Source organism: Crotalus tigris, unplaced genomic scaffold (assembly GCF_016545835.1).
Source record: "Crotalus tigris isolate CLP2741 ecotype Arizona unplaced genomic scaffold, ASM1654583v1 scf7180000018829.1913635, whole genome shotgun sequence".
Classification (NCBI taxonomy): domain Eukaryota; kingdom Metazoa; phylum Chordata; class Lepidosauria; order Squamata; family Viperidae; genus Crotalus; species Crotalus tigris.
Window position 1 is genome coordinate 691,262 of NW_024097219.1, and position 25,798 is coordinate 717,059.

Consider the following 25,798-nt stretch of genomic DNA (forward strand, 5'->3'; position numbering starts at 1 on the left):
TAGGTAAGATGAGGAAATAAACATTTATTGCAAATAAACATATTTATTTTTTAAAAAAGCAAATTTCTTTGCGTTTGCATTATGTCTCGGAAGGGAGCGCTTCTATTTTGAGCCTCAGCAGACTGAGGATTCTACAGCTGTGCTCCCGAGTTCCCATACCGGACATGTTTTCCGAGACTCCAGCGGAGAGGGGCAGCGGTGGTACCGGTAGGAGCGTGGGAATACAGGCTCTGCCGAAGTCCGGATAGAGAACCGTGCACGCGCGTGCCGCTGCAGCAGCTCTCCCTCAACTCCGCCAGGGGGCGGGCTGGACAAGGCGATCCCGCGGCGGCGCTGGGCCTCGGCTGAGGGGCAGCATGGGGCTGTGAGCTCAGGCCCCGCGCTCGCCATGCCAGGGAAAGCCCAGCACTTCCAGGGTCCTCAGGTCAGCTGCTGCGCCAAATACCTGCTCTTCGCCTCCAATGTGCTCTTCTGGGTGGGTGAGCGCGAGCGAGCGAGCGAGTCGCGTCCCGCGGAGGCGGTCGGTCGGTCGGCGGGCGGGCGGAGTGGCGCTTGCACCGCTTCTACCTGGGCGGCGGGGAGGCCAGGACGAACGGTGGAGTGACTGGGCTTTGGCGTTCCACGTCCGTGCCGTTTGCAGCGAAGTCCGGGGCCCCGGGCGGGAGGGAGGTCGCTGGCTTCCCGGGAACAGAGGAGGGGAGCTCCCCTTCGCCTAGCTGCGGAATCCTGCAAAGGCTGGACACGCGAGGCGGGTGCTCGCGGCGTCCGGATGGTCCCGCGCCGCGCGTTGAGCGCGACGGACTCGGCGCTCGAAAGTTTTTAGGCAAGGATGTCCTTGGTTCTACCAAGCCTCTCGCTGCCCCCCCGGTCGGTGTCTGAAGACCGGCCGATGTCTTGCTCCGAGTCTATGTTCCTACTTCAGTTTCTCGGCAGTTTCGAGCAGAATCAGGAAAGGTTTTCCTATAATAAAATATGTAATCTTTGCCTGTCTCTTCTTTCTGGCATAGCAGCCTTTTCTCTTATCATCGTCTTCTGGGGGAAAAAGTTATTACTGTATTTAGCAGGGTGCTAGTAACTTCGATCCACTGCCGGCATAGTTTAGATCTTATCCTGAAAGCCAGCTCCTTTAGTAAGCATGCACTCGGAAGTTCCTTAATCCCTTTGTTTTGAGGAAATTCATACTGCGAAACTGTACAGCTGCCCCACCTCATTCTTTCTTGCAGGTATTTTACACAGTGTTTGTTCCAAATCCTGGTATTGTATGTATCTTTAGTTTGGGTTCACACCTGGTGTTAAGGTGTGGTGTGATTGTCACATATGATCTGGCCTCTATCATTGTGCTTTGTAAATATGATTATGGCTAGTAGCATGACTTGATCAACAAACTCTGGGTCCACAAGCCATGACTTAGCACATTGTGTACCTTCCAATCTATCCCTTTTAGATTGTTGGACTGCATATACATTTTTTTTTTATCGATCATCACACAGCCAGATGTTCAGACTGGATTTGGCATTTTGTCTACCTATCGAGTCCTTACCCAGGACCTGGGATAGGCAGATGTGGATGTTTGATGGTATTACAGATATCGTCGCAGGATGGAAGCAGTTCCTAATAAGGCCGCCTTTTGCAATTGACTAATAGCGAATTTGTCAATGCCAATGGTGTTCAAGTGGTGCTCCAGTTGTTTTGGGATTGCACCCAAGGAGCCTATGACTATTGGTACTACCCTTGCTTGCTTTTGCCACAGTCTTTCTATTTCTATTTGTAGGTCTTTGTATTTTGTTATCTTCTCCAGTTCTTTCTCTTCTATTCTGCTATCTCCAGGCACTGCCACGTCCACTATCCAGACTTTTTTGTCTTTCTTATCGACAATTGTTAAGTCTGGGGTGTTATGTTGCAGGTGCTTGTCTGTTTGAATTCTGAAGTCCCAGAGCAGTTTAATTTTATCATTTTCTATGACTTTCTCTATTTTATGATCCCACCAGTTTTTGCTTACAGGCAAATGATATTTTTTGCAGATCTTCCAATGCACCATTGTTGCTACTTTGTCATGCCGCTGCTTGTAATCAGTTTGTGCAATCTTCTTGCAACAGCTTACCAAGTGGTCCACTGTTTCTTCAGCTTCTTTGCATAGGCGGCACTTACTGTCTGTTGCTGTCTTCTCAATTTTGACTTTGTATGCATTTGTCCTTAAGGCTTGGTCTTGTGCAGCCAGAATTAGTCCCTCGGTCTCTTTCTTCAATTTTCCTGCTCTTAGCCATTGCCAGGTTTTATTATTATCTGCTTTCCCAGCTATTTTTTTTATGTATTGGCCATGTAGTGCTTTGTCTTCCCATGCCTCTATTCTGTTCTTCATTTGGTCTTTCTTGTAGGCCAGTTTGGTCTCTCCAGTAGTTAGTAAGCCTTCCTGATATACTAATTTCAGTGCATCTTCATCATTGTTCTTCAGATATTCTTCCAAAGCCATTTTTTCTTCTTCAACCATCTGATGTACTTGTAGCATTCCACGCCCACCTATTTGCCTTGGTAGATAAAGTCTATCAATGTCACTGCGTGGATGAAGGGCATGATTCATTGTCATTATTTTTCTGGTCTGCCTATCCATTGCTTTTAGTTCTGCTTGAGTCCAGTCCACTATTCCAGCTGTGTACCTAATGACTGGGATTGCCCAGGTGTTGATTGCCTTTATGGTATTTCCTCCATTGAGTTTGGATTTTAAGATCTTCTTCACTCTCTTGATGTATTCACCTCTAATCTTTTTCTTGACTTCAGTGTGCTTGATGTTGTCAGCTTGAAGGATACCCAAGTATTTGTAGTACTCTTCCTCATCCAGACTCTTAATGTTATTTTCGTGGGGCATCTTGATTCCTTCAGTTTTCATTATTTTTCCTTGTTTGATAGTAAGTGTGGCACATTTGTCCAAGCCAAACTCCATTACAATATCTTGGCTATATATACGGACAGTGTTGAGCAGCGATTCTATTTCAGATGATGTTTTTCCATACAGCTTCAGATCATCCATGTAAAGGAGGTGGGATAGTCTGGCAGATGTTTTTGATGTTTGATAGCCATGTCCTGAGTTATTCAGTATTGTTGACAGAGGAAACAGTGCAATAACAAATAGTAATGGTGATAATGAATCTCCTTGAAATATTCCTCTCTTGATATTAACCTCTCCCAGCTCTCACCATTGATCTGCAACTGTGTCTTCCATTGTGCCATCGATCTTTGCACAAATTTTCTGATGTTTCTACTGACTCCTGTTATTTCTAGGCACTTTATTATCCAATCATGTGGCAGAGAGTCAAATGCCTTTTTGTAGTCAATCCATGCCACATTCAGGTTGGTCTTCCTTCTCTTGCAGTTTTCCAAGATCATTTTGTCTATTAGGAGTATTATTATTATGGATCATCGCACAGTCAGCCAGATGTTCAGACTGGATTTGGCATTTTGTCTACCTATCGAGTCCTTACCCAGGACCTGGGATAGGCAGATGTGGATGTTTGATGGTATTACAGATATCGTCGCAGGATGGAAGCAGTTCCTAGTAAGGCCGCCTTTTGCAATTGACTAATAGCGAATTTGTCAATGCCAATGGTGTTCAAGTGGTGCTCCAGTTGTTTTGGGATTGCACCCAAGGAGCCTATGACTATTGGTACTACCCTTGCTTGCTTTTGCCACAGTCTTTCTATTTCTATTTGTAGGTCTTTGTATTTTGTTATCTTCTCCAGTTCTTTCTCTTCTATTCTGCTATCTCCAGGCACTGCCACGTCCACTATCCAGACTTTTTTGTCTTTCTTATCGACAATTGTTAAGTCTGGGGTGTTATGTTGCAGGTGCTTGTCTGTTTGAATTCTGAAGTCCCAGAGCAGTTTAATTTTATCATTTTCTATGACTTTCTCTATTTTATGATCCCACCAGTTTTTGCTTACAGGCAAATGATATTTTTTGCAGATCTTCCAATGCACCATTGTTGCTACTTTGTCATGCCGCTGCTTGTAATCAGTCTGTGCAATCTTCTTGCAACAGCTTACCAAGTGGTCCACTGTTTCTTCAGCTTCTTTGCATAGGCGGCACTTACTGTCTGTTGCTGTCTTCTCAATTTTGACTTTGTATGCATTTGTCCTTAAGGCTTGGTCTTGTGCAGCCAGAATTAGTCCCTCGGTCTCTTTCTTCAATTTTCCTGCTCTTAGCCATTGCCAGGTTTTATTATTATCTGCTTTCCCAGCTATTTTTTTCATGTATTGGCCATGTAGTGCTTTGTCTTCCCATGCCTCTATTCTGTTCTTCATTTGGTCTTTCTTGTAGGCCAGTTTGGTCTCTCCAGTAGTTAGTAAGCCTTCCTGATATACTAATTTCAGTGCATCTTCATCATTGTTCTTCAGATATTCTTCCAAAGCCATTTTTTCTTCTTCAACCATCTGATGTACTTGTAGCATTCCACGCCCACCTATTTGCCTTGGTAGATAAAGTCTATCAATGTCACTGCGTGGATGAAGGGCATGATTCATTGTCATTATTTTTCTGGTCTGCCTATCCATTGCTTTTAGTTCTGCTTGAGTCCAGTCCACTATTCCAGCTGTGTACCTAATGACTGGGATTGCCCAGGTGTTGATTGCCTTTATGGTATTTCCTCCATTGAGTTTGGATTTTAAGATCTTCTTCACTCTCTTGATGTATTCACCTCTAATCTTTTTCTTGACTTCAGTGTGCTTGATGTTGTCAGCTTGAAGAATACCCAAGTATTTGTAGTACTCTTCCTCATCCAGACTCTTAATGTTATTTTCGTGGAGCATCTTGATTCCTTCAGTTTTCACTATTTTTCCTTGTTATTATTATTATTATTATTACTATTATTATTATTATTATTATTAATACAATGTGATAATAAACATGTGGGTAATCTGCAGTTAGATTCATAGTCTAAGAGTGGTGAAAATGTAATAGTTCAAGTCCTAACCAAGGACCTAAGTATTATTGAGATAGCATTTAAGGAAACTATATAGCAGTGGTCCCCAACGTTTTTGGTACTGGGGACTGGTTTCGTGGAAAACAATTTTTCAATGAATGGGGGGAGCGCACAACCTAGATCCCTTGCATGCACAGCCTTACAGTAGGGTGTGCATTACTATGAGAATCTAAAGCCTGATCATCTCAGGTGGAGCTGAGGCGGTGATACTAGTGCTAGTGAGCGGCTGCAAATACAGATGAAGTTTCAATCACTTGCCTTCTGCTCACTTCCAACTGTATAACCTGGTTCCTAAGGGGTGGGGACTCCTGCTGTATAAGCAGTTTTAAGCAGAGTTGAGGTTTTGTGTACGTGTGTAAAATTAGAATATTCAGGTCTGATAAATTCAATACATTAATAATTTAATTATATAATAGTATAATAAATCAATTATTATGGTTCATAGCATAGTTATCAAGATGTAAAGACTGGATTTGGCATCTTTACCCACTTATTGGGTCTTGTTCAAGGACCTGCGATAGCAGATGTTGATGTTTGATAGGGCTAAAGGAATTGTTGTCGGATTTAAGCTGTTCCAAGTAAAGCTGCCTTTTACAATTGACTGAATTGAATTTGTCAATGCTGATGGTGCTCCAGTTGTTTTGGGATTGCACCTATGGTGCCAATTTGCTATTGGTACTATCTTTGTTTTCTTTTGCACTTGTGTATTTGTATACCTGATTGCCTACTCGTGACTTTCATTGCATGCTTAGTTTTATCCCTAAAGGACAATTATGATGTAATTGTGTTACAGTTGAAGGAAGTTTGAGATCAGTTAGCAGTTGATTGTAGTAATTTTGATTTTTCCTTATTTGGTAGTCCCATTTGAATCAGAATTATCTCACCTTGAAATAGATGCCTATATTAATCTAGGAAACAGATTAATTTGAGACATTCCCATATCGTATCTCCTATTTCATAGATACTAGGCCATGCACATCTTATCGATATACAATGTGCTCCTCTATTTTCAATGCTTATTTTATGGTATATACTTATAAATATTTAACATATGTAAAATATTTATTTTGCATAGTAAATTTGTAGTATTAGAAATTAGTAATGAATTATTTTACTACTTTCTTATAAATGCTTCACCGTGCAGATTAAACAACAAAATCAGCAAAAGATAAACACTCATAAACTAACAGTTGTCAACAGCATCTGGGGGAATAGAAATTAAAACTGTTAGATCAAAATCCTCATTATTAATTAAAACAGTGTTAACTTTATTAATTCTGTAAAAAACAAATTACAGATTTTTTTTCACAATTGAACAACTTTAAGTGAACTTTATTTGAATTGTACGGAGAGTTCCAGCACAGAAGACTATCTGAAGTGGCCAAATTTGTGTATGTTTTAGGACTAAACTCAATCTGTTGACCATCAAGGTGAGACATCTCTGGTGAATTTCTGATCAACAGAGGACCTGGCAGAGTAGATAAAATGGGTCATGGTTGCTCTTTCGATGCAGAGTTCCTCAGGGATACAACTAAAGCTTAACCTGCATGGTGAATTTATTAAACATAGAATTACACTATTACTAATTTGCATCATTGATGGATGGATTACTTACCAAATATATTTTGGCTTTAATTTATTTGGAGGGAGGATTAATTTCAATTTGAATTCAAGTACTAAAACTGTAATGGCTATCGTCTAGAACACAGGTCGGCAACCTGCGGCTCCGGAGCCGCATGCGGCTCTTTGAGCCTTCCCCTGTGGCTCCCAGCCTCCTCTGCCTTTGCAGAGAGAGACAGAGACAGAGAGAGGCAATTGCACTTCCCTGCTTCTCTCTCTCTCTCTTTCTGTGTGTGTTTTGTGTGTGTGTGTGTGTGTGTGTGTGTAAAAAAGAGAGTGCACTCAGTGTTCTCCGAGAAGCTGAAAAGCTTTCTGGGCGGAGCTCCTCCCTTTGCTGCGTCTCTGCAGGAAGCAGGAAGGGCAGGAGAGAGCTAGCTAGCCCAGCTAGGCTGACTCAGGAATTCTGGGAGTTGAAGTCCATGAGTCATAAAAGAGACGAGGTTGCTTACCCCTGAGATTGTTGGAGAACAACTTGAAGGTTGCCAGGTGAGCAGCAGATAGGAGGGGGGGGGAGAAAGAGAGAGAGAGAGAAAGAGAGAGAGGGGGGGGAGGGGGAGAGAGAGAGAGGAAAGAGAGAGAAAGAAAGAGAGTGGGGGAAGAGGAGTGGCAGACCAAGGGCAGAGAGGGAGGGAGGGAGAGAGACAGACAGAGAGAGACTCTTTTGACATCTAAACTGAAGATAACACTGCATATATCCTTTTTTACCTTTGTGTGTATGTAATTTTATTCTCTTAAAGCATTCTCTTGGTGATCATTGTTTTAATAGTATGGATATTCCCAAGAGTCATATTTTTACTTTTATTTTTAATGTGTGTGTGTATTTGTGTGTGTATATACACACACACACAAACTCTCTCTCTCTCTCTCTCTCTCTCACACACACACACACACACACACACAAAAAAAAAACACCTATAATAAAGATAAAAAAGGATATATGCAGTGTTATCTTCATTTTAGATATCAAAAGGGTTTTGCGGCTCCCAGTGTTTTGTTTTTGGTGGGAAACGGGTTCAAGTGGCTCTTTGAGTGTTTTGGGTTGCCTACCCCTGGTCTAGAATATGACTTTTGACAAGAAATGAATATATGGGGAGCAAATAAAAAACCAAGTGATTTCTGTAGGGAAACTCTCTTGTGTCTGATCCATCTCCATCCCCTTGCACATGGGAGATATTGGAGAAAAACACCAACCTGTTTTTGTAAAACCAGGCCATTGTTTTCAGTATATATTCCCCATTGTATGCCTTCTTACTCTCTTGTAATCCCTTCCTCTTCAATGAATGTAAATACAAACATTAATTAGTTAATTGAGAGCCAGTTTGGTCAAGTGGTTAAGGTGTTAGCCTAGAAACCAGGAGACTGAATTCTAGTCCTGCCTTCGGGATGAAAGATGGCTGGGTGAACTTGAATCAGCCATTCTCTCTTATCATAACCCACTTCCCAGAGTTGTTATGGGGAAAATAGGAGGAGAATTATGTATGTTTGCCACCTTGAATTATTTATAATGGCTGGGTTCAAAATCTAATAGATAAATAACTATTTCCCTTTTTGTTAATTATCCTAGTGCCAGGGTGAACATTCCAAAAGGTAAGGAAGTGGTCAGGAGGCAAACAAAAACAGAAGGTATGAAATTAAATAGTCTTGTCAGTTTTGAGGCAGAAAACACAGTTGTGGTCATATGATTTCCCACTGAGTAACCACTTTGTTTAGGAATGGATTTGCTGGTCCTAACTGTGGTTGCTATACAAGGACTACCTGCATGTGGGAGTGGGGGAATATAGCAAATTACTTTCCAACTTTTGGGCCGTTTTCAGGACACCAAATGGGTTAATAATTGAGAGCTGAATGATCTGATGGAATGTCTTTAATTGAAGTGTTGAAAGTTCATATTCTGTTTTAGGAAGGAAATCCTATGATTTCTGATGTGTGAGCCTAATAAATTTTAGTGATAGAATAGAAGCTTCTTATTTATTATGTGGAATATTTATCTTTCCTCTAGAACAGGGGTAGGCAACCTTGGCTCTTTTATGACTCGTGGACTTCAATTCCTGAGCCAGCCATGCTGATCTTGTACAATATACACCTACTTCCCTCTCTTTTTCTTGCTACCTTCCACTCTTAAAGAAAAACTGTGCCCAGTTTGAACATTGCTATTGTAATTACTTACAGGTTGATGGAAAAAAACCAAAGGAAAAAAATAAATCACAAAGACATAAATATCAATACTTTGTCTACATCAAGGACATGATCAGAGCAAGTTGGCAAGAAAAGATGTTAAAAAATATTTGCCAAATAAAAATTAAATTCCGCCAGATACTGAAAACTCACTAGAAAATGAGAAATTAATATTGAGAGAAATGTCTGTTCAACTTCTCCAAGATCCATTTGAAAGAATTATTGCCAACTGCAGTCTTCCACATGTGTAGGGACAGCAGTTTCCAGAATTGCTAGTCAGTATTGGAGGTTACAAAGATAGGAAAGGTTAACAAGTGAACTTTCACATTGGCTATGAATTGGCAGGAACCTACTGTTTAAATGCAGAATGCAGAATACAGAATAATAGAATTGGAAGAGATCTTGGAGGTCCTCTAGTCCAACCCCCTGCTCAAACAGGAGACCTTATACCATTCTAGACAAATGGCTGCCCATTCTCTTGTTGAAAACCTCCAGTGACGGAGCACCCACATCTTCTGCAGGCAAGCCGTTCCACTGATGTTCTCATTGTCAGAAAATTTCTTAATTTTAGGTTGCCACATGATGTGATAGCATAAGGCATGATGGCGAACCTATGGCACGCGTGCCAGAGGCAGCACTCAGGCCCTCTCTGTGACACGCTTTCCGTGCCCCAGAGATGGCGAGGGACTGGCCCCCGCCGCCCTGGCCCTGCCCACCCAGTCTGCCTTGACCACCGCAGCCACATCCACCCGGCACCCAGTGATAAATAAGTGGGTTTTGGGTTGCAGTTTAGGTACTGGGTCTCTAAAAAGTTCGCCATCCTTGGCATAAGGCAGTGTTTCCCAAACTTGACAATTTTAAGGCATGAGGACTTCAACTCCCAGAATTCCACAGCCAGCAACGCTGGCTGTGGAATTCTGGGAGTTGAAGTCCACATGCCTTAAAATTGTCAAGTTTGAGAAACACTGGCATAAGGCATAAGGAAAAGAAAAATGTTAAAGTCAGAAAGAGATTCCCTAAAATTAATGGGCAATAAGAACAGCCCAAATAATATTTCCAAATTTTTCTTGACTGTAGCCTGGGACTTTACGTTTATATTGTGCGTAACTAAAAATATAAAATTCACTCAGTAACTTTTTTTTTGTTTTTACAAAAAAAAAGTTACTGAGTGAATTTTATATTTTTAGTTACACACAATATAGATTATATTTGTGTGAGTCGGCAAGTATTGCCGGAATCGGAATGACATTTTTAGCATAGAAGTTTCATGTGAGAAAATCACCCAAGAATATTTGCTTATTTGTTTATTACATTTTTGTCCTGCTTTTATATTTTACCATATCAGAGCAAATAAGTGAAAAACCAGGATTTGAGGTTTAACATTCTTCGAATATTAGACCTATATTTTAATCTTATTTTACTAAGGTAAATGTGAAGTGAACTGAAATATGATTCTGATTTTGTATCCAGAGTTAATAAGATGAAGTAAAATATAGTTATCTCATTTTCATGTTTGGGAAGATCGTGGTCTAAAAGGTATCCATGAGAGAACCATTGAGGAAGCTTATTATTACCTTAATGATTTCTTATTAAATCAATACAATGGTGTCTGTATCGGTCTTATTTTTAATTACATACTGCACATTGTATTGTTTCTTTGTTTTCTGGTGAAGATTGTCCTTATACAATATCGCAAATATTGTACAAGGCCAATTTCTTGAATTCTTCACATTCCACCTATTGAGATAACCCTCACAAAGCCCCATAGGCAATGGCAAACAAATAGCAATTGACACTGCAAGAGGGCAAGACTTACTCTGTGGGAAGGGGAAGAACTGTGATCAATGGTGCTGCTGTTTCAGAAATCTTCCATTCTTACTATGGAAACAGTATAGCCATTGTCCATGCTGTGCCAAGCTTCCAACTGCTCCACATGATGTGTTTTCAGACTTCTGTTTTCCAAGGCTTCCAAGTTAGACTCCATATCCAAGTGATGGGTATCCTGCTAATGTGGATGGGGTTGGCAAATGACAAGGATTTAGTTCTATCTAGCCTATGTATACAACCATAAAGTTGGATTTGCTTGGTTGGAGAAAGTTAAGATTCATATTTAGGTATTGACTCTATGGAGGCAGGCAAAATTTCTTTGCTAAGCGAAACAATTGTTAAGTATGTTTTGACCCATTTTACAACTTTTCTTGCCACAGTTAAGTGAATCACTTAGTAGTAACACAGTTGTAAAGTGAACCTGGCTGTCCCATTGACTTTGCTTGTAAAGGTGATCAGTGTCCCTGGGACATTGCAATTGTCATAAAAATGAATCAGTTGCCAAGCATCTAAATTATGATCACATGACCATAGGGATGCCATAAGAAGCAAAAGTTGGGGTGAATCATGATCTGTCTTTCTGCAGAAAATGTTATAAAATGAGGAAGGCGTTGTGCCATTCTTTATCAGGTCCACATGAAAGACCAGATCTACATATGAAGGTTCAATTAAGCTGATTTATTGCTAAAAATGTATGCACAGGAATCTTCTCAAATAACAATCAGTATCTAGTTAGAGTTAGAGGATCAACAGCATTCAAGGGGTGTTGGAATTTGTGGTTGTGTAGGGATTCTAAGCTGATCCCTCTTTTGGCCCCTCCCCTGGCTCTGCCAGTCATACATTCTTACTGTAGAGCTATTGGTAATTGCTCCCTGTTGTTATCCTGTGCATGATGGTGGCCTTTTCTCTTTTGCAGTTGCTGGGGGCAGCTTTCCTAGCCATTGGTTTGTGGGCTTGGGCAGAAAAGGTAAGTATGGCCAGGAAGGGAATGTTTTTCTGGCTGCTGTATCTAAACCCATCTTGGTATCCAGGTAATAAATTGTTCTAGTATGGGTATATGAACCATACCTGTATTATGTGAATTGGACAAATTATTCACATATATTATTGTCTGAGCCCTTTGTGGGATATCACTGTCCTGCTGGTTCCTTACACTGAATTGATTGAAATTTCTTTTAGCTTTACTTATTTTTTAAAAAACACATAGCTGTTAACATTTATTAACTTTTATTTTACTTATTTTATGAAAATAATAGTTAACACTCAAGTTTGGAATAAAAAGTATATCTATATCTATATCTATCTATCTCAGTGGTTCTCAGCCTGTGGGTCGGGACCCCATTTGGGGTCGAACGACCATTTCACGGGGGTCGCCAAACAACGCAGTCCACCATTTTTCCCCCTTTTCCTTAGCTGTGCTACTCCCTTTTATTGGCTTTTGAAAGCCAATAGAATAGACTCTATTCAAGAGAGTCTATTCTATTGGCTTTCAAAAGCCAATAGGAATTGTCCAGGCTGTCTCTGCCCTACTGAGCCTGCCAAAAGTCCCATTCTGCAACCGGTGCTGCACCAGTTGAGTAGTCCTCGACTTACAACCGGTTGAGTAGTCCTCGACTTACGACCGGTTGGAGTTGCGGCATTAAAAAGATTGAGAACCACTGATCTATCTAGAGTTATATAGATCATGAAATATATAGATATAGATATTCAGGAAGTTTTTCAGACCTTGACATTTTTTAACTGCTATACTGCAGTTTTACTTTTTACAATCTCTTTTGTCTTGCAGCCCCCCAACTAGGGGTGTTAAGCAGGCTCAAGTCGCAACTGCGAAACATTACAAATCCAAATTTCTTTTTCTGACAATATATAGATATAGATATATATAAAACAGTGGTTCTCAACCTGTGGGTCGGGACCCCATTTGGGGTCGAACGACCATTTCACAGGGGTCGCCAAACAAGGCTGTCCGCCATTTTTTCCCCCTTTCCTTTGGCCACGCCCCTGGCACCCGGTGATGTATCAGTGGTTGGGGGTCACCACAACATGGGGAACTGTATTATGGGGTCGCGGCATTAGAAAGGTTGAGAACCACTGATATAAAATAACTCATGATCTATATAACTCTAGATATGCAATTTTTTTTTCACTCAAGGACTACATTTGATTTTATAGTGAAATGCTGTGGACCAGCCTCCAGAAAATAGTGGGTGGTTCCAGGAAAATGTTCAAGTTTTACTTAAATTCAATAAAAATATGCATAATTAATTCAGTAGACAGTTACATGTAGGCATTGGAATTTGCTAATCATTTTTTGGAATTTTACTCGGAAGCTTTCAGTCTGCATGCAACCTGGGGACTTGGCTAAAAATGCACATTTAAATGAAATGTGTAGATTGTGTTACTGGACTCAAATAATGAGTCCTTCTGGTCCAACATTATTAACAATTAGCCAGCTAAGTGTCCATGAGGAGCTAAAGAGCAAATTCTTTTGAATATAAGAAGCTTTTGGCTGTTTTTTATATACTTGTTTTTTAGAGGTTTACTATCTCTGTACATGTAAATGTCATCCAGCTGCCAATTTTATTTTCCCATCCTCCATGTTTGTTCAGTCATTTTTATAGCTAAGAATGAGCCTAGAACCCAATGAACTGTGCTGAGTCAGGTCTCTGAGAACATGTGCTGAGCAATAGCTGGTGAGCCTCATCATGTTATATCTTTGTCTCCAATCATCTTCACATACTACCAGCATACTCTGATTTTCTGAAACCAGATATAAAATAACATTTATGTACACACTCCCTCCTCCATCCCTGACCATATTTATTTCGTTAAAAAGCAGTTGTAGGTTGTAATCACCAGAATGATTTCCTATTGAGAATGGCTCACCTTCCCATTTGCCCCCAGCAGGGCTGGTTGCTGCAGTTTTCATGACAAACAGCAGCTGGGAGGTGGAGGAGTTTCATTTGGAAACTGGCACTGAGCCCAGATTGGAAGGATATTTTAGTCTGTTTATTTACTTATTTACAGAAAAGTATATACTGTTCCGCTCATAGTACTCCAGGTGGATTACATACCGTAATTTAAAAAGTCGTATTAAAATAAAACTGTGGCACAATGACCATGTGCTGCTCCTCTCCCCAAATAGCTGCCCAATCATTAAAACATCCTAAAAGAAACTAAAATCAATCATCAAATACCCAATTACCACCTTGCAAGATGTCACTGAAGAGGATGCGAGGTGTAGCGCAGGTGTACCACTATCTTTGGCTTCATGTCCTTGTCATCTGATGCAGAGAAGGGAACCCTTGGTGGAGGTGGAGCCTGAGGATATCCTGGAGCCAAAATCATGCAGTTTTATAGAACAAAATCAGCCCTTTAAATTAAAATCATAAAACTGTCGGTAACCACTGCAGCAACAAAGAATGGGAGGTTTTTACCTGCTAGAATTCTGACTGGTTAAAAGCGGCCTGCTTAAAACCTGTGTTTAGCTGTGTACATAATAAAAAAAAACCAGCTTATTTTCTTTTACCCACCTGTTCACTTTTTCTTTCTCATCACTTTGTTTTCATATATACCATTTAAATATTCATTTGTAATGTAAATAACAAATGTGGGAGAATACATGTGTGTTTTAAAAACTATGCAAATTCTTCTGGGTAAGCTAAGGTTTGAGGGGTCCTTGGTGCTCTCTGAGCTTGCGTGTTTTCTTGTTTCATTACCCAAACTAGATAAGATCATCAGTCCTAGTCTAAGCTAAGGTTAATTCCCTTTCTGCCTTTGTGATTAATGTACCATTTCCTTCCCCAACCAATCTGTAGAGCCGGAAATTATTCTCAGAATTTCCAGTCAGGAATCTTCATTCATTTGAAGGGGACCAAGATGGGGAAGGCTGGTATAAATATATAGTTTACCCTTCACACACCATCAGGCAGTTGGTACAGTAACTATTGTGTACATAATCTCAGGAGTGGAAATTCTATGTCATTGGGATTTTTTTTCATCAGTATAAAGGAAAACTGAGGGAATTTGGCTGTGGTGTGAACTTCAGCTCTGTTTTTTTTTTTCTTTCTTTCTCTATCCCTATCCAGGGCGTGCTTTCCAATCTATCATCCATCACAGACCTCGGTGGCTTTGACCCAGTCTGGCTTTTCCTCGTGGTTGGAGGGGTGATGTTCGTGCTGGGTTTTGCTGGCTGTATTGGGGCACTGAGGGAGAATACATTCCTACTCAAATTTGTATGTCTTTTTCTCTTCTTGTTTTTTTCCCCTTGTTGGTAATGTAAGCTGGGCTTCTGTGGATTAAATCATGACTTGACCAAGAACTCCCAAGGTGACATTGGCAAGCAGTTCTTTTTTCTACTCTTAGTCCACTTCATTTTCAGGAGAAAATGGCCATATTGGCGTATATTACAGGATTATGAAGATAATTCACATGTAGCCCTTTGAGTACTTACAAAACATACTGTGATAATTCTTGGTGTAGCATTATTCTGACACTGGACTTTGGAAACTAGGCAAGGACTTAGAAAGCTTTGTGTAGTCTTTGCTGTATGAAGAGCATAATAGAAATTGAGTTTTATTTTGGCACTGGAAGGAAAACAAGACATAATCTTTGAATTGATGTGTTATGCAGGAAAGTTATATTTATCTTTTAGAAATGGATAGAATAAATAAGTCTGAACAAGGGGCATAATACAAGTTGAAATAGCATTAGGAGAATAATACAAATGTTATTGGTGGATATTATATTTTTCCTAAAAGATCTGAAGAAAAATAAAGTATTAACTCAATTTCCTTCTATTACCATGGCAGGAAAACAATATAGAGCTATAAAGCCATATAGCCAGAATTAAATTTTAAAAAATAGCTTACTATCTTAAAAATTAACTAGCAACACAACATTTGTTTTATTTTGTCCTTCAGTGCATCAGCTATCCTGTGACAAAATATTAAGCAAAGCTTCCTTTCCTGTGACTTGTGCTTATCTAGTCAATGTGAGAGTGAGCCTTACCCTGAAGCAGGATATTATACTCCCATACTGATGGGAGATCTTTTGGCTTTGCACACTAATGATGTACCTCTCTTTTGGCACCAGTTCTCTGTGTTCCTGGGGCTCATCTTTTTCCTGGAGCTGACAGCTGGTGTCCTGGCCTTCATCTTCAAGGGCTGGATCAAGGATCAGCTCAACTTCTTTATTAACAATAACGTCAAGGCATATCGCGATGATATAGACCTCCAGAACCTCATAGACTTTGCTCAGGAATATGTGAGTTACGGAAATTACCTAAAGCAATATGTCCATTTGTAATGTTTGTATATGTAGGGTCAGGGGTCCCCGACCCCCAGTCCATGGACTGGTACCCGGCCGCAGTATGCCAGCAACTGGTCCGCACAAACAAGCAAAGCCCAATCCATGGGATGCAGGCAGCACACCAAACACACATTCTCCGGTCTGCGGAAAAACCTTTCTCCACGGAACCAGTCCCTGGTGCCCAAAAGGTTGGGGACCTCTGTGTTAGGTGATAGGGAGTTTGTTTGGAAAAATGTAACATGACAGCTTTTGAAACATTAACTAGTCTCCAATAAACCTTTGCTGTCACTTGCCCTGGATTTATAAAACTACCCCTAAAAATCTCTTCCTGTTATATGCACATATATACATATACGTTTGGTCTCTATCCTTTGAGGGAATATTCCCCCAGAGATTCAATTTCCACTTCTCACTCATGTTTAGATATAGCAGTTATCATCTGTATAAATTATTGTGTAAAGTTTCCATATAGAAATGCAGGAGACAGTTACTGTTACTTGCTTTAAGCCCAATTTCTGGTGTGTTTTTTCAAACATTATCCTGTTCTAAAGTACAGGAGGTATTTCAATAGATTATAAATTCTTCTGGATTATGTTCCTTATTTTAAACATGCTACAATAATGGGGACTACATAGTTATGTAGATGAGAAGGGAGAATTCCAGGGCTGCATTAAATCCCTTGTAGGCGCAGGAACATTTATTTTCATAGGTCCTTGTTGTGGTAATAATCCAAATGCTTAGCATTAAAGATATATTTCCTGAAGCTACATTCTTCCGTAAGTCACAAGGGATAAGACACACTAGGTATCTGCATAATAAAGTAGGAATAATGTATTAAATACATTAAACTTTCAGATGTATGATTTTTGACTTTACTGTCACTTTCCTATTTTGAGATTTTCTTTTTAACTTGAAGTAGTTTCATGGGGTTTTGAAGGTCTTAGGCAAGACCTATTGTCCTCACTCGATAATATGCACACGGACAATTTAGTTGAAAGTATCCTTTTATATCATCCATTTTTTTATTTCTTAATTTGAGAAAAGTTTGTTTGTTAAGCATTAAGCAACTTTACTTTCATAGTCTTTTTTACCTAGGGAAAGGTGAGCAAAAATGTGTTTTGGTGTTAATTATATAATCAACAATATTTTAAAAAATAACAACATGATGCTAAAATGATCTTGATCAGAAAGGCAAGATGTTGTTTAATCAGTGTTTAAAACGGTGTTAAAATGCTTTTCTCTTCAAGTGCTTTTGCATTAATATCTGTATAATTTTTGAGAATGACAAAACCATGTTCTAGTGCAAATTGAAACATAAATTAAAAAATAAGTGAAAATCACTGCTAACATGGCAATAACAAAGTATACACCACAATTTATCCACTCAGTATGCAGGTATGTGTGTGTGTGTGTGTGTGTGCTTATTGCACACTCAACATTTACTCTGAATAAATGATCCTAATGTCTTTTTTTCGGTCACTTTTCAGTCCTCAAAGGGCAAAGCAAATAGAGATCGAATGCATATATCAGAAATTGGGTAATAGTACTGTGTACTGTAATATCTCATAAAAAGTCCTATTTAAGAATAATGATTTTTATGTATTCAGTGAGATATTGGATATATCTTCACCACTTTGTTTCAATATATTGTGATCGATCTTTCCTGATACCATTCTTGAATCATTTGAATACATGTGTTTCAGTTTTATAATTTGAACTGAAATACCTTTTCTTTCTACATTATTATTTTTTAAGAAATGTAATTGCACTATTTACACAATGTAATTTAATGTTTATAGCCTTAAAAAGCCAATACATCAGCATGAATTTCGCAATGGGGTTTTTGGGGAGGTCAAATTCTTTTCACTAGTAATAAAATGCTTTCCAGAACTTCTTTTAAAAAGCTATAAAGGTAAAACACGAGATTTTGCACAAGAAATTTAAGATTAAAAATGATGAAAATAGATTTTTTAAAATCCTGCACAGACCTTTCCCTCTTTCATTTACTAGACTTTGTCAGAAATACTCGTAATAGAAAGGGCTTGCTGAAAGCAACACAGTATATTACTTCAGGTGAACCAGATGCTTTCTTGAAGATAAGACAGAAGAGTAATTTTAGGCATGTTGTTTCTCACGTGCATCAGGTTATCGTTGTATAAAAGAGAGGGAAGAACAATAGAGTAAAACAGAGGCCCTCTGTTCTGTCTCAGCCTACTTGAGCTCCTTGTTAAATCACAAGGAGAAACCCCTCTTCCAACAAGCAGGCTGGAACCAACGTAAAAACAAACCCCTTTTATTATTATTTACAGACCTGAAAAATGTCCAAAGGCAAAGACAAACACAATGGAATGAAACCTGATCTCTTCCAAACAGTTGCCTTCAGCAACCAGTACCTCCCATACCTTCCCTTTTATTATGCAGCCCAAGACGTGGCTTCCTAATGCCTTCTCCTTTGCCTTTGGAGCCGCCCCATTGCCTTCCTCTGTTCAACTCTTGTTGCCTGTCGGCATTTATGAGCATCCATGATGTCTTCCAGCTGGGAGTCCTCACAGTCTGACTCAGCCTCCCAGCACAGCTGTGTCTCAGCCTGAGCACGAGTCGAGGGGCCAGGCTCCTCATTAGACTGTAAGTCTTGGAGCTCATCAGAGCCTTCCTCTGACTCTGACGGCACTCCAGGACCCTCCTCTTCCTCCTCTGATTCCCCAGACACAGCTGCTGGGTCCACTGGCTGACGAGGAATCACAACACCCCCAACCTTTTAGGCACCAGGCACCTGTTCTGTAGGGAGAGGTTTTTCCATGGATCAGAGGGGGCGTGGTTTTATATGCTGCCTGCATCCCATGGATGGAGCTTCAGTTGTTTGCGCGGCCTGGTTTCTGGCATTCCCTGGCCTGGTGCTGGTCCACGGACTGGGGGTTGGGGACATCTGGGGTAAAATATAGGAGAGCAGCAATTTGAAACGCATTATTGCAGATGAACCTCACCAAGTGAGTTAACAGTGCAGAGCAAATAATGAGTGTGGAAGTTCTGTTCCTTGTTGGGACTCATCATTAGACAATTAAAAGGTGTGAAAGCCACTCCAGAGGTGAACCTGCCATCTCATGGCTGATAATGAACCTGCAACATTGCAAAATTGCTTCCTGCATTAAACCTTACACATTTCTCCATCTCCTGTTTTTATTTTCCAAATATCCACACTTGTCAAAGTTCATTCATTCTTTTTGCTTGGTACTACAGAGTGCTGCGGTTTTCTGAGCACTCCTCCGAGTGGTAACCCTGTCTCCCTCTGCAGTGGTCGTGCTGTGGGGCTCATGGACCTAATGACTGGAATCTCAACATTTATTTCAACTGCACTGACTCCAACCCCAGCAGGGAGCGTTGTGGGGTACCTTTTTCCTGCTGTGTCAAGGATCCTGCGGTAAGGAGTTGAAATACAGAAATAAGTGAGATGGATTCTCACTTTGCTCATCCCCTGTAGACCTAAATAATGTCTGAACAGCTTTTTTAAGGTCCTCGTATTAACATAGGAATCTAATTGTGTGAATTGTTAGGAAAATAGTATGTAGATTAAATGCAGCCTTATCCCTAATGATAATTTTAATTTGGAGAACAAGTGTGGTGCAGAGATTAAGCTGTTGGACTAGGAGCATGGAAACCCAGGCTGTAGATAAGGGGGTAGCAGTATGTATGCTGCTTTGAGCGCCTGTTGGAAAAGGTGGGATATAAATTTAAAACAGAAATAAATAAAAAAAAAACGAGTGTCAGCTATATATTTGTCATTTCATGGAATTCCTTCACCACGATAGGATAGAATGGAGGTGGAAAAGAGGAGAATAGCTAAAGTTGAAAGTAGAAGTTGCAAATTATTTGGAAAGGTGTGGAATAAAAAAGCAAATGCTGAAGATATTTAGGGGAGAAGCAGTGAGTTTCTCTTCTGGGTTCCCAGAATGATTTCAATTGGTTTTATGTCTATTCTTTTGACAGGAGGACGTTCTCAATACCCAGTGTGGCTATGATGTCCGCCTTAAACTGGTGAGGGTCAAGTTTGTGCAGTGGGGAATCTGTAGTGCAAAGAACAAGGTGGGCTGTCTTGTCTGGAAAAAAAGGTAGGGCTGGGATAAGCATGAAAGAATGGTCTGAATTTAGAGCAAGAGCACAGATTCTGAAAAGGGTCTGCGTGGGAGTATTAGAATGCCACTGATTGCAACAGAGCACATGCATTTGGCCATACGTTCAAGGGAAAGCCCTTAATTAGGCTACAAAATAAATCTGCATTTTCTGAATTTGGGCTGAGGGGAGGTGATTACTGCAGCTTGTCCTGCTTTTAAGGCTCTCTGGGTGCTCTTCTGTACCTTTTTTTTTTGCAGGAGCTGGAGCAGCAGAGCTTCATTCATACTAAAGGATGTGCTGGTCAATTTGAGAAATGGCTCCAGGACAATCTCATTGTAGTGGCAGGGACCTTTGTAGGTGTGGCACTTCTACAGGTAGGAGCTTCCATGTAACTGAGAATTCCTTCTTCAAGTAGCCCCTATGTGGAAATTCCATCCATCCACCCTTCCTTGATATGCAACTTTCCTGGGACCCTAGGCTGCAATTTCATCCATTGACCAGGAGAATGGCCAGAAGTTATCAAATATACAATGATATTACAGAAGGGGAAAGGATTAGTTTTGGGTGAGAGTAGGAAGTTTTTAGGTAGTAAATTGTTTCCATTGTTGTTTTTATGAACCTTCAATTTCCCCCAACCTCAAAATGATACTACTACCATACTATGGTGCCTAAGTTTGATAACTAGTTTTATCCTATCTAGAGCACTTTGTTGTTGTTAGTTGCAAAGTCGTGTCCGACCCACTGCAACCCCATGGACAATGTTCCTCCAGGCCTTCCTGTCCTCTACCATCTTCTGGAGTCCATTTAAGCTCACTCCTACTGCTTCAGTGACTCCATCCAGCCACCTCATTCTCTGTCCCCTTCTTCTATTGCCCTCAATCTTTCCCAGCATTAGGCTCTTCTCCAGTGAGTCCTTCCTTCTCATTAGGTGGCCTTTACTGGAGGATTAACTCTGTTCTCTTGCCACATACTCTGACAAAGCAGGTACTTAATCCAAATGAAATTCTATTGCACATATGTTTGGGGTGGATGTAATTATTTTTTTCATTGTTAGAAGGTTATTACTTTCTTACGATACCCCATTGCAATCAGGTATGGACAAGACCAGTTTTTGAGAAAAGACAGTTGCATAATTTTTATGTTCCACCCAGGTTATAATAGTGAATGCATAATACTAATGAAAATAGTAGTAATAGTAGTACTAGTATATTTTTTTTCCCTCTCTTTCCATCAGTTTAACATGGGAAACACATCTAATTCTCCTGCCTACTATTTGTTTCAGAGTTAGCTTTGTGATGGCAGTGAGATTAGATCTGGATACCTGTCAGTCATGAGTCTTGCAAGATGGTTCATTTCATAGGAATATATTGATAAAGAAACTGGAAAGAATTGCAAAAGCTGCTTTTCAGTGGATAGCTAATAGTTGTATTAATTGCACATGCATAAATGTGACTTCATCTTATAGCCTATTTGTGTTTGGGTGCAATCAAAAGTAGGGAACTTCAAAGTAAACAAAATGGAGAGGATATCTGCATTCGTACATCTTTGTTCTATTCAGGTGACTGATCCATTCATTCCAATTGGATTACGAAGGAAAAAATCCTTGTTGAAGTCTAACCTATAATAACTAGGGGTACAGGTGCAGTAGATTACATTTCTATAATCATTAGGTTACAGGAAAAGAAACTTGAGTCCACATATTGAGGCTGCCTTTCTATAGCTTTGAGATGGGATGTTGCCTTTTCACTGGCAGGGCAAAGCTGACCAGGCCTTTCTGTCACTTATCCTGGAGTAATAATGATTTGAGTGCTCTGAGCATGACAGTGAAATCAATAGCTTCATGCTGCAGCATTTCATCATTCAGAGGTGTTAAGACTTCATTCCCCCAAACTTTCTGGCTGGAGGTTCTAGAACTGCAAATACTTCTGGAAGATTAGGAAGGTTGGTGTATTGGTTATATGTGTGCACAATAACAAGCATTTCACAAGCATGTCTTCAATTTGTATTTCAGATATTTGGTATCTGCCTGGCACAGAACCTAGTGAGTGACATCAATGCTGTGAAAGCCAATTGGTGACACCAGAATAGAGATTTTGCTGTTTCCTACAGATTCCCAGATTCTCCTGAAGGACTGAAGCCTTCAAGCCACAATCACTGAGTGCTGCTAAACCATCAACAAGCTCCGATTGGGGGTTGAGTGGGGGTCACCAGAATTAATAACTGCCTGATGCCCTTCCATAGCTTTCTGTTCCTGACTGGGGCACATGTGTCATGTAAATAGTATTTATGTCAGGCTTCTGAAGGGTCCTTTGACCCACTGCAAAAACTGCAGAGTTAGAAGCATCTCATGCATATAGCCAAGAAACAGCTCTGGATTTTGTTGAGGAGGCCCCTATTGGTGAGTTAGCACGGCTCATGTGGTTTCCACTGAGGAAGCTAATGGAACGTTCTAATCCTGCTGCCTGGAGCAGCTTCACACTTGTACTCTGTCCTAAACTCCTACTTGAATTCTCTATACTCTACTCCCTGTCTGCTCTGCTCTCCTACTTACCAGGGAGATTAAATTAGGGATTAACTCAAGACTGAGTTCCCTTGTTCAAATTAGAGTTACATCTTGTCAAATTAGAGTTACATCTTATTTTGTGGATCATACTGTTGGTTTCTGCTATTGTCCTAAGAGGTCAGAAACAAGCTGTCAGGAAGATGCTGTCATATCTCATTTGTGGCAGAAATCTTCACCCTTGATTTTTAAGGCTTCAATTCTGGCAGATGTGCATTCCAGTGGGAATAAAATGTGCCAGACAGAACCAAGCAGGTCAATTCAATCCAATCCACCAAGAGTTAAACCAATGGCAAACTAAAAATATTCTCGGATAGTTTAGAAAAACATGACACTGTAACAGAAATAATCTATTCCGAGAATTTGATTGCACCGGTTTGTACTTTGTAGAATCTTACAAGTTACTTTAACTTAAAAGATAAATTTGGATATGTCTAATCAGCCCATTATTTGTGTGATAAATGTGCAGTCCTTTGTATGCAATATCTATTTCTCTGAAGGACCCACAAAGAGAATTCTAGACCTCTTGAACCAAGTTTTGTCCTTGACTGGACATAATGCAACCTTTTGTTCCAGTAGTTGGCTCATAGCCTTGCAGAGTACTTGTGTTTCATGGAATGGCACAATACTGAGAAAGATTTTGCACTGATACATCTTTCTGCACTGCTACAATGTAGTTTCTACTACTTCCTTTCTTTTTGATAGGAGTTTATCTTAATCTCCCTGGACTCTGTTGCTGGCAGGATTGTTCAAGTATGTTGCCCTCCTCTTCCCCATAAAGTACTTGCTAGCAAATATTTTTCGGGGATATTTTTTACCCTATTGAGCCAGGTTGACAATTCAGTTGAAGTGGACCAATTCGATTTGGGACTAGTTTGTGTCATGGATGTGAATTAGATGCAGTGGTATTCTTCTGAATTTTTAATCTCCCATTTTGTACTGGAACTTTTAGACTCATCTTCAGATGCCCCCAACCATGGCTGAAGCCTACCCCAGTAACTGTTTTTATGTGATTTATCGTTGTGAAGTTGTTTCTGCATAATCGCCAGTGCGTAGCTGAAGCAGCTTAAATTTATCCTTAGTGTTCCAGTTCTAAAACAGGGTTTTCTCCCGTTTTCCCAAGACAGTTTTTGCTACAACAGAAACTGGTTCACTTCAAATGTGGTTGCTGATGTTGTCAGGAAGGAGATCGGTCCAGCTTCTACCTGCTTCCTTCCTTCTGGTTGCTAGGAATTGCCTTCCATACCATTTTAGCTGGTGCAGGAGGAGCTGGGCATCTGCAGAGATACGTGAATGCACAATGCCCAACAGGTCCTTTTCTATGGTGCTGATCTGGTTTTACGTAGGATCGTTTGCACCCAAGTCTAGAGCTTTTGAAAGAACTAGACTTGTGTTTGGAAAATGGGACTAGTATCTTCATGAGAAAGTGCTGGATCTGCATTGTACCAAAGGTCATTTAAACTGGGAAAGAATGGGATTCAGCCCTCTGGGTATTGCTGGTTTATTCAGCAAATGAGCGCATTATATGCTTTCTGTTGCATTTGTACACAAACTGCACTGCTTCCTCTCCACAAACTTAGTAGAATTTTCAGTCTTTGGTGGGAAGGAGACAGTAGTGTTGTTTGTGTTAGTGTCCTTTTCTGCCAGGCCAGGGATTTGCAGATTGAACTGATTTGCAGATTGTGGCTGTGCTCTAAAACCACTGCATGCTTTGACTGCAGTGGCGGCTTTTCTCCACGTGAGGATGCTCTTGGCTAGCATTCCTCCGCTTAGAGTTTTACCTGAAAGGAAGACTTTCCCCCAAACAATGTCCCTTCTAAATGTGGCAGATTCACTGAGTATTTGAAACAGATGACGTCTAATCTTTTCTGAGATGTGCGCTACAATTCAGGGTCACCTTTTTGTTAGAACTGCCCATGAGGTTCTGCTTCTGGGGTTTGTTTTTTCTGTTGAACTGTGGGGAGATGCACCCTATGAGGATGGCTGTGACTGCATGCATGCATGCGAGGAGGGAGGGTGGTGGAAGGAGAAGGCTTAGCGGATTTCCATTTGCCCTGGGTCTCCTGTTTCCTGTCATCTCTGACAGCTGAAACCCGTGGGATAATGTACTTCGCAGTAGCAGCCTTTCCCCACCCACAAAAGAAGAGAAAGCCATTATGAAGCTGTCAACATGTATGAAAATGAAGCCCACTGCATATGCAAAAGTTACAACCTATCTACAATATGTTAATCAGAGACCAAAGGATAACTTGCTAAGCAGATTTACTTTCACGTCTTCCGCACTTGACTGTTGTAAACGTTCTTGGGCTTAGTAATAAGGATGCACATGCAATGAAACTATTCTGCTGCTGCTTCTGTTTTTTTGTTTTTTTCTCTCTTTTAAATCCATTTGCATTTTGCCGGCTTTCTGTCTTCCTGTGTTTGGCTTGCTAGTCTTCTTTTTCTGCTCAACTCTCTCACTTCCTTCATATCCTCTTGCTGCTATTTGTTTTATAGTACAATAGTAAAATTATTATCCCAAATTTGTAAAGAATTTTTAAAACATAAATCCCCTTTTATGACTGTAATGAGTGTTTCGAGTTGGGTGATCAGGCTTCTGCCATTCATGATTTTTGCAAGACTCAGGTTTGTGCATCACTGATCTTAACTGTAGCATTTTTTTAGTTTGAAAATGTTGCCAATCATATATTGGTTTAGTTTTATATATTTCCTTGGCAGAAGAAAGTCCAATTTTTAATTTAAAAATTAGTGTGATTATCTCATACTTTTTTCTACTGTCAAAACTTTTTCTTAAATTTTCTTTTCCATCTGGGCTGCTAAATATTAACAGGTGACAGTTACAAGATTATAAGCAAAATTTCAACTGATTTTATGTTAAACATGTTCAGATAATTTAAAAATAAAACAAACAACTCCCCTGAAATAAAATAACATCTATAGTAGCCGTTCTGCAGTTATGTTTACCAGATGACTTAATCAAGGAAAATTTTATAAGAACAAGATAATTAATTGCAATGGGGAAGTGTTTTTGTTACTGTTGGGGAGTAACAAAAGAAAGTTATTTTGTGTTATCATTTAAAATCAACATTTTTAACAGTATTGGTGTTTATGGACTGGAATGTGCTTGATTGAATGCAAAAGGTGTTGACACTGATGTATTTCTTTTGGATGTAGATTGAAAAAAAACTCAAGTCAAATGCAAATAAAATATAAACAGTCTGGAA

General features: G+C 40.1%; 1 protein-coding gene across 2 annotated transcripts; it reads left to right on the forward strand.

Moving 5' to 3' along the window:
- Positions 1 to 38: 38 nt before the first annotated feature.
- On the forward strand, positions 39 to 25,798 carry TSPAN17 (tetraspanin 17). 2 transcript variants are annotated; one of them, XM_039356764.1, is made up of 8 exons: positions 39 to 475; positions 11,511 to 11,561; positions 14,683 to 14,829; positions 15,689 to 15,859; positions 19,197 to 19,322; positions 19,889 to 19,936; positions 20,272 to 20,388; positions 22,026 to 25,798. In XM_039356764.1, exons 1-8 carry the CDS (start codon positions 389 to 391, stop codon positions 22,089 to 22,091), a joined length of 813 nt encoding a protein of 270 aa, XP_039212698.1. In that variant the 5' UTR covers positions 39 to 388; the 3' UTR covers positions 22,092 to 25,798. The 2 variants fall into 2 exon arrangements, with proteins under 2 accessions (XP_039212698.1, XP_039212699.1); XM_039356765.1 differs by having other exon boundaries at positions 40 to 424.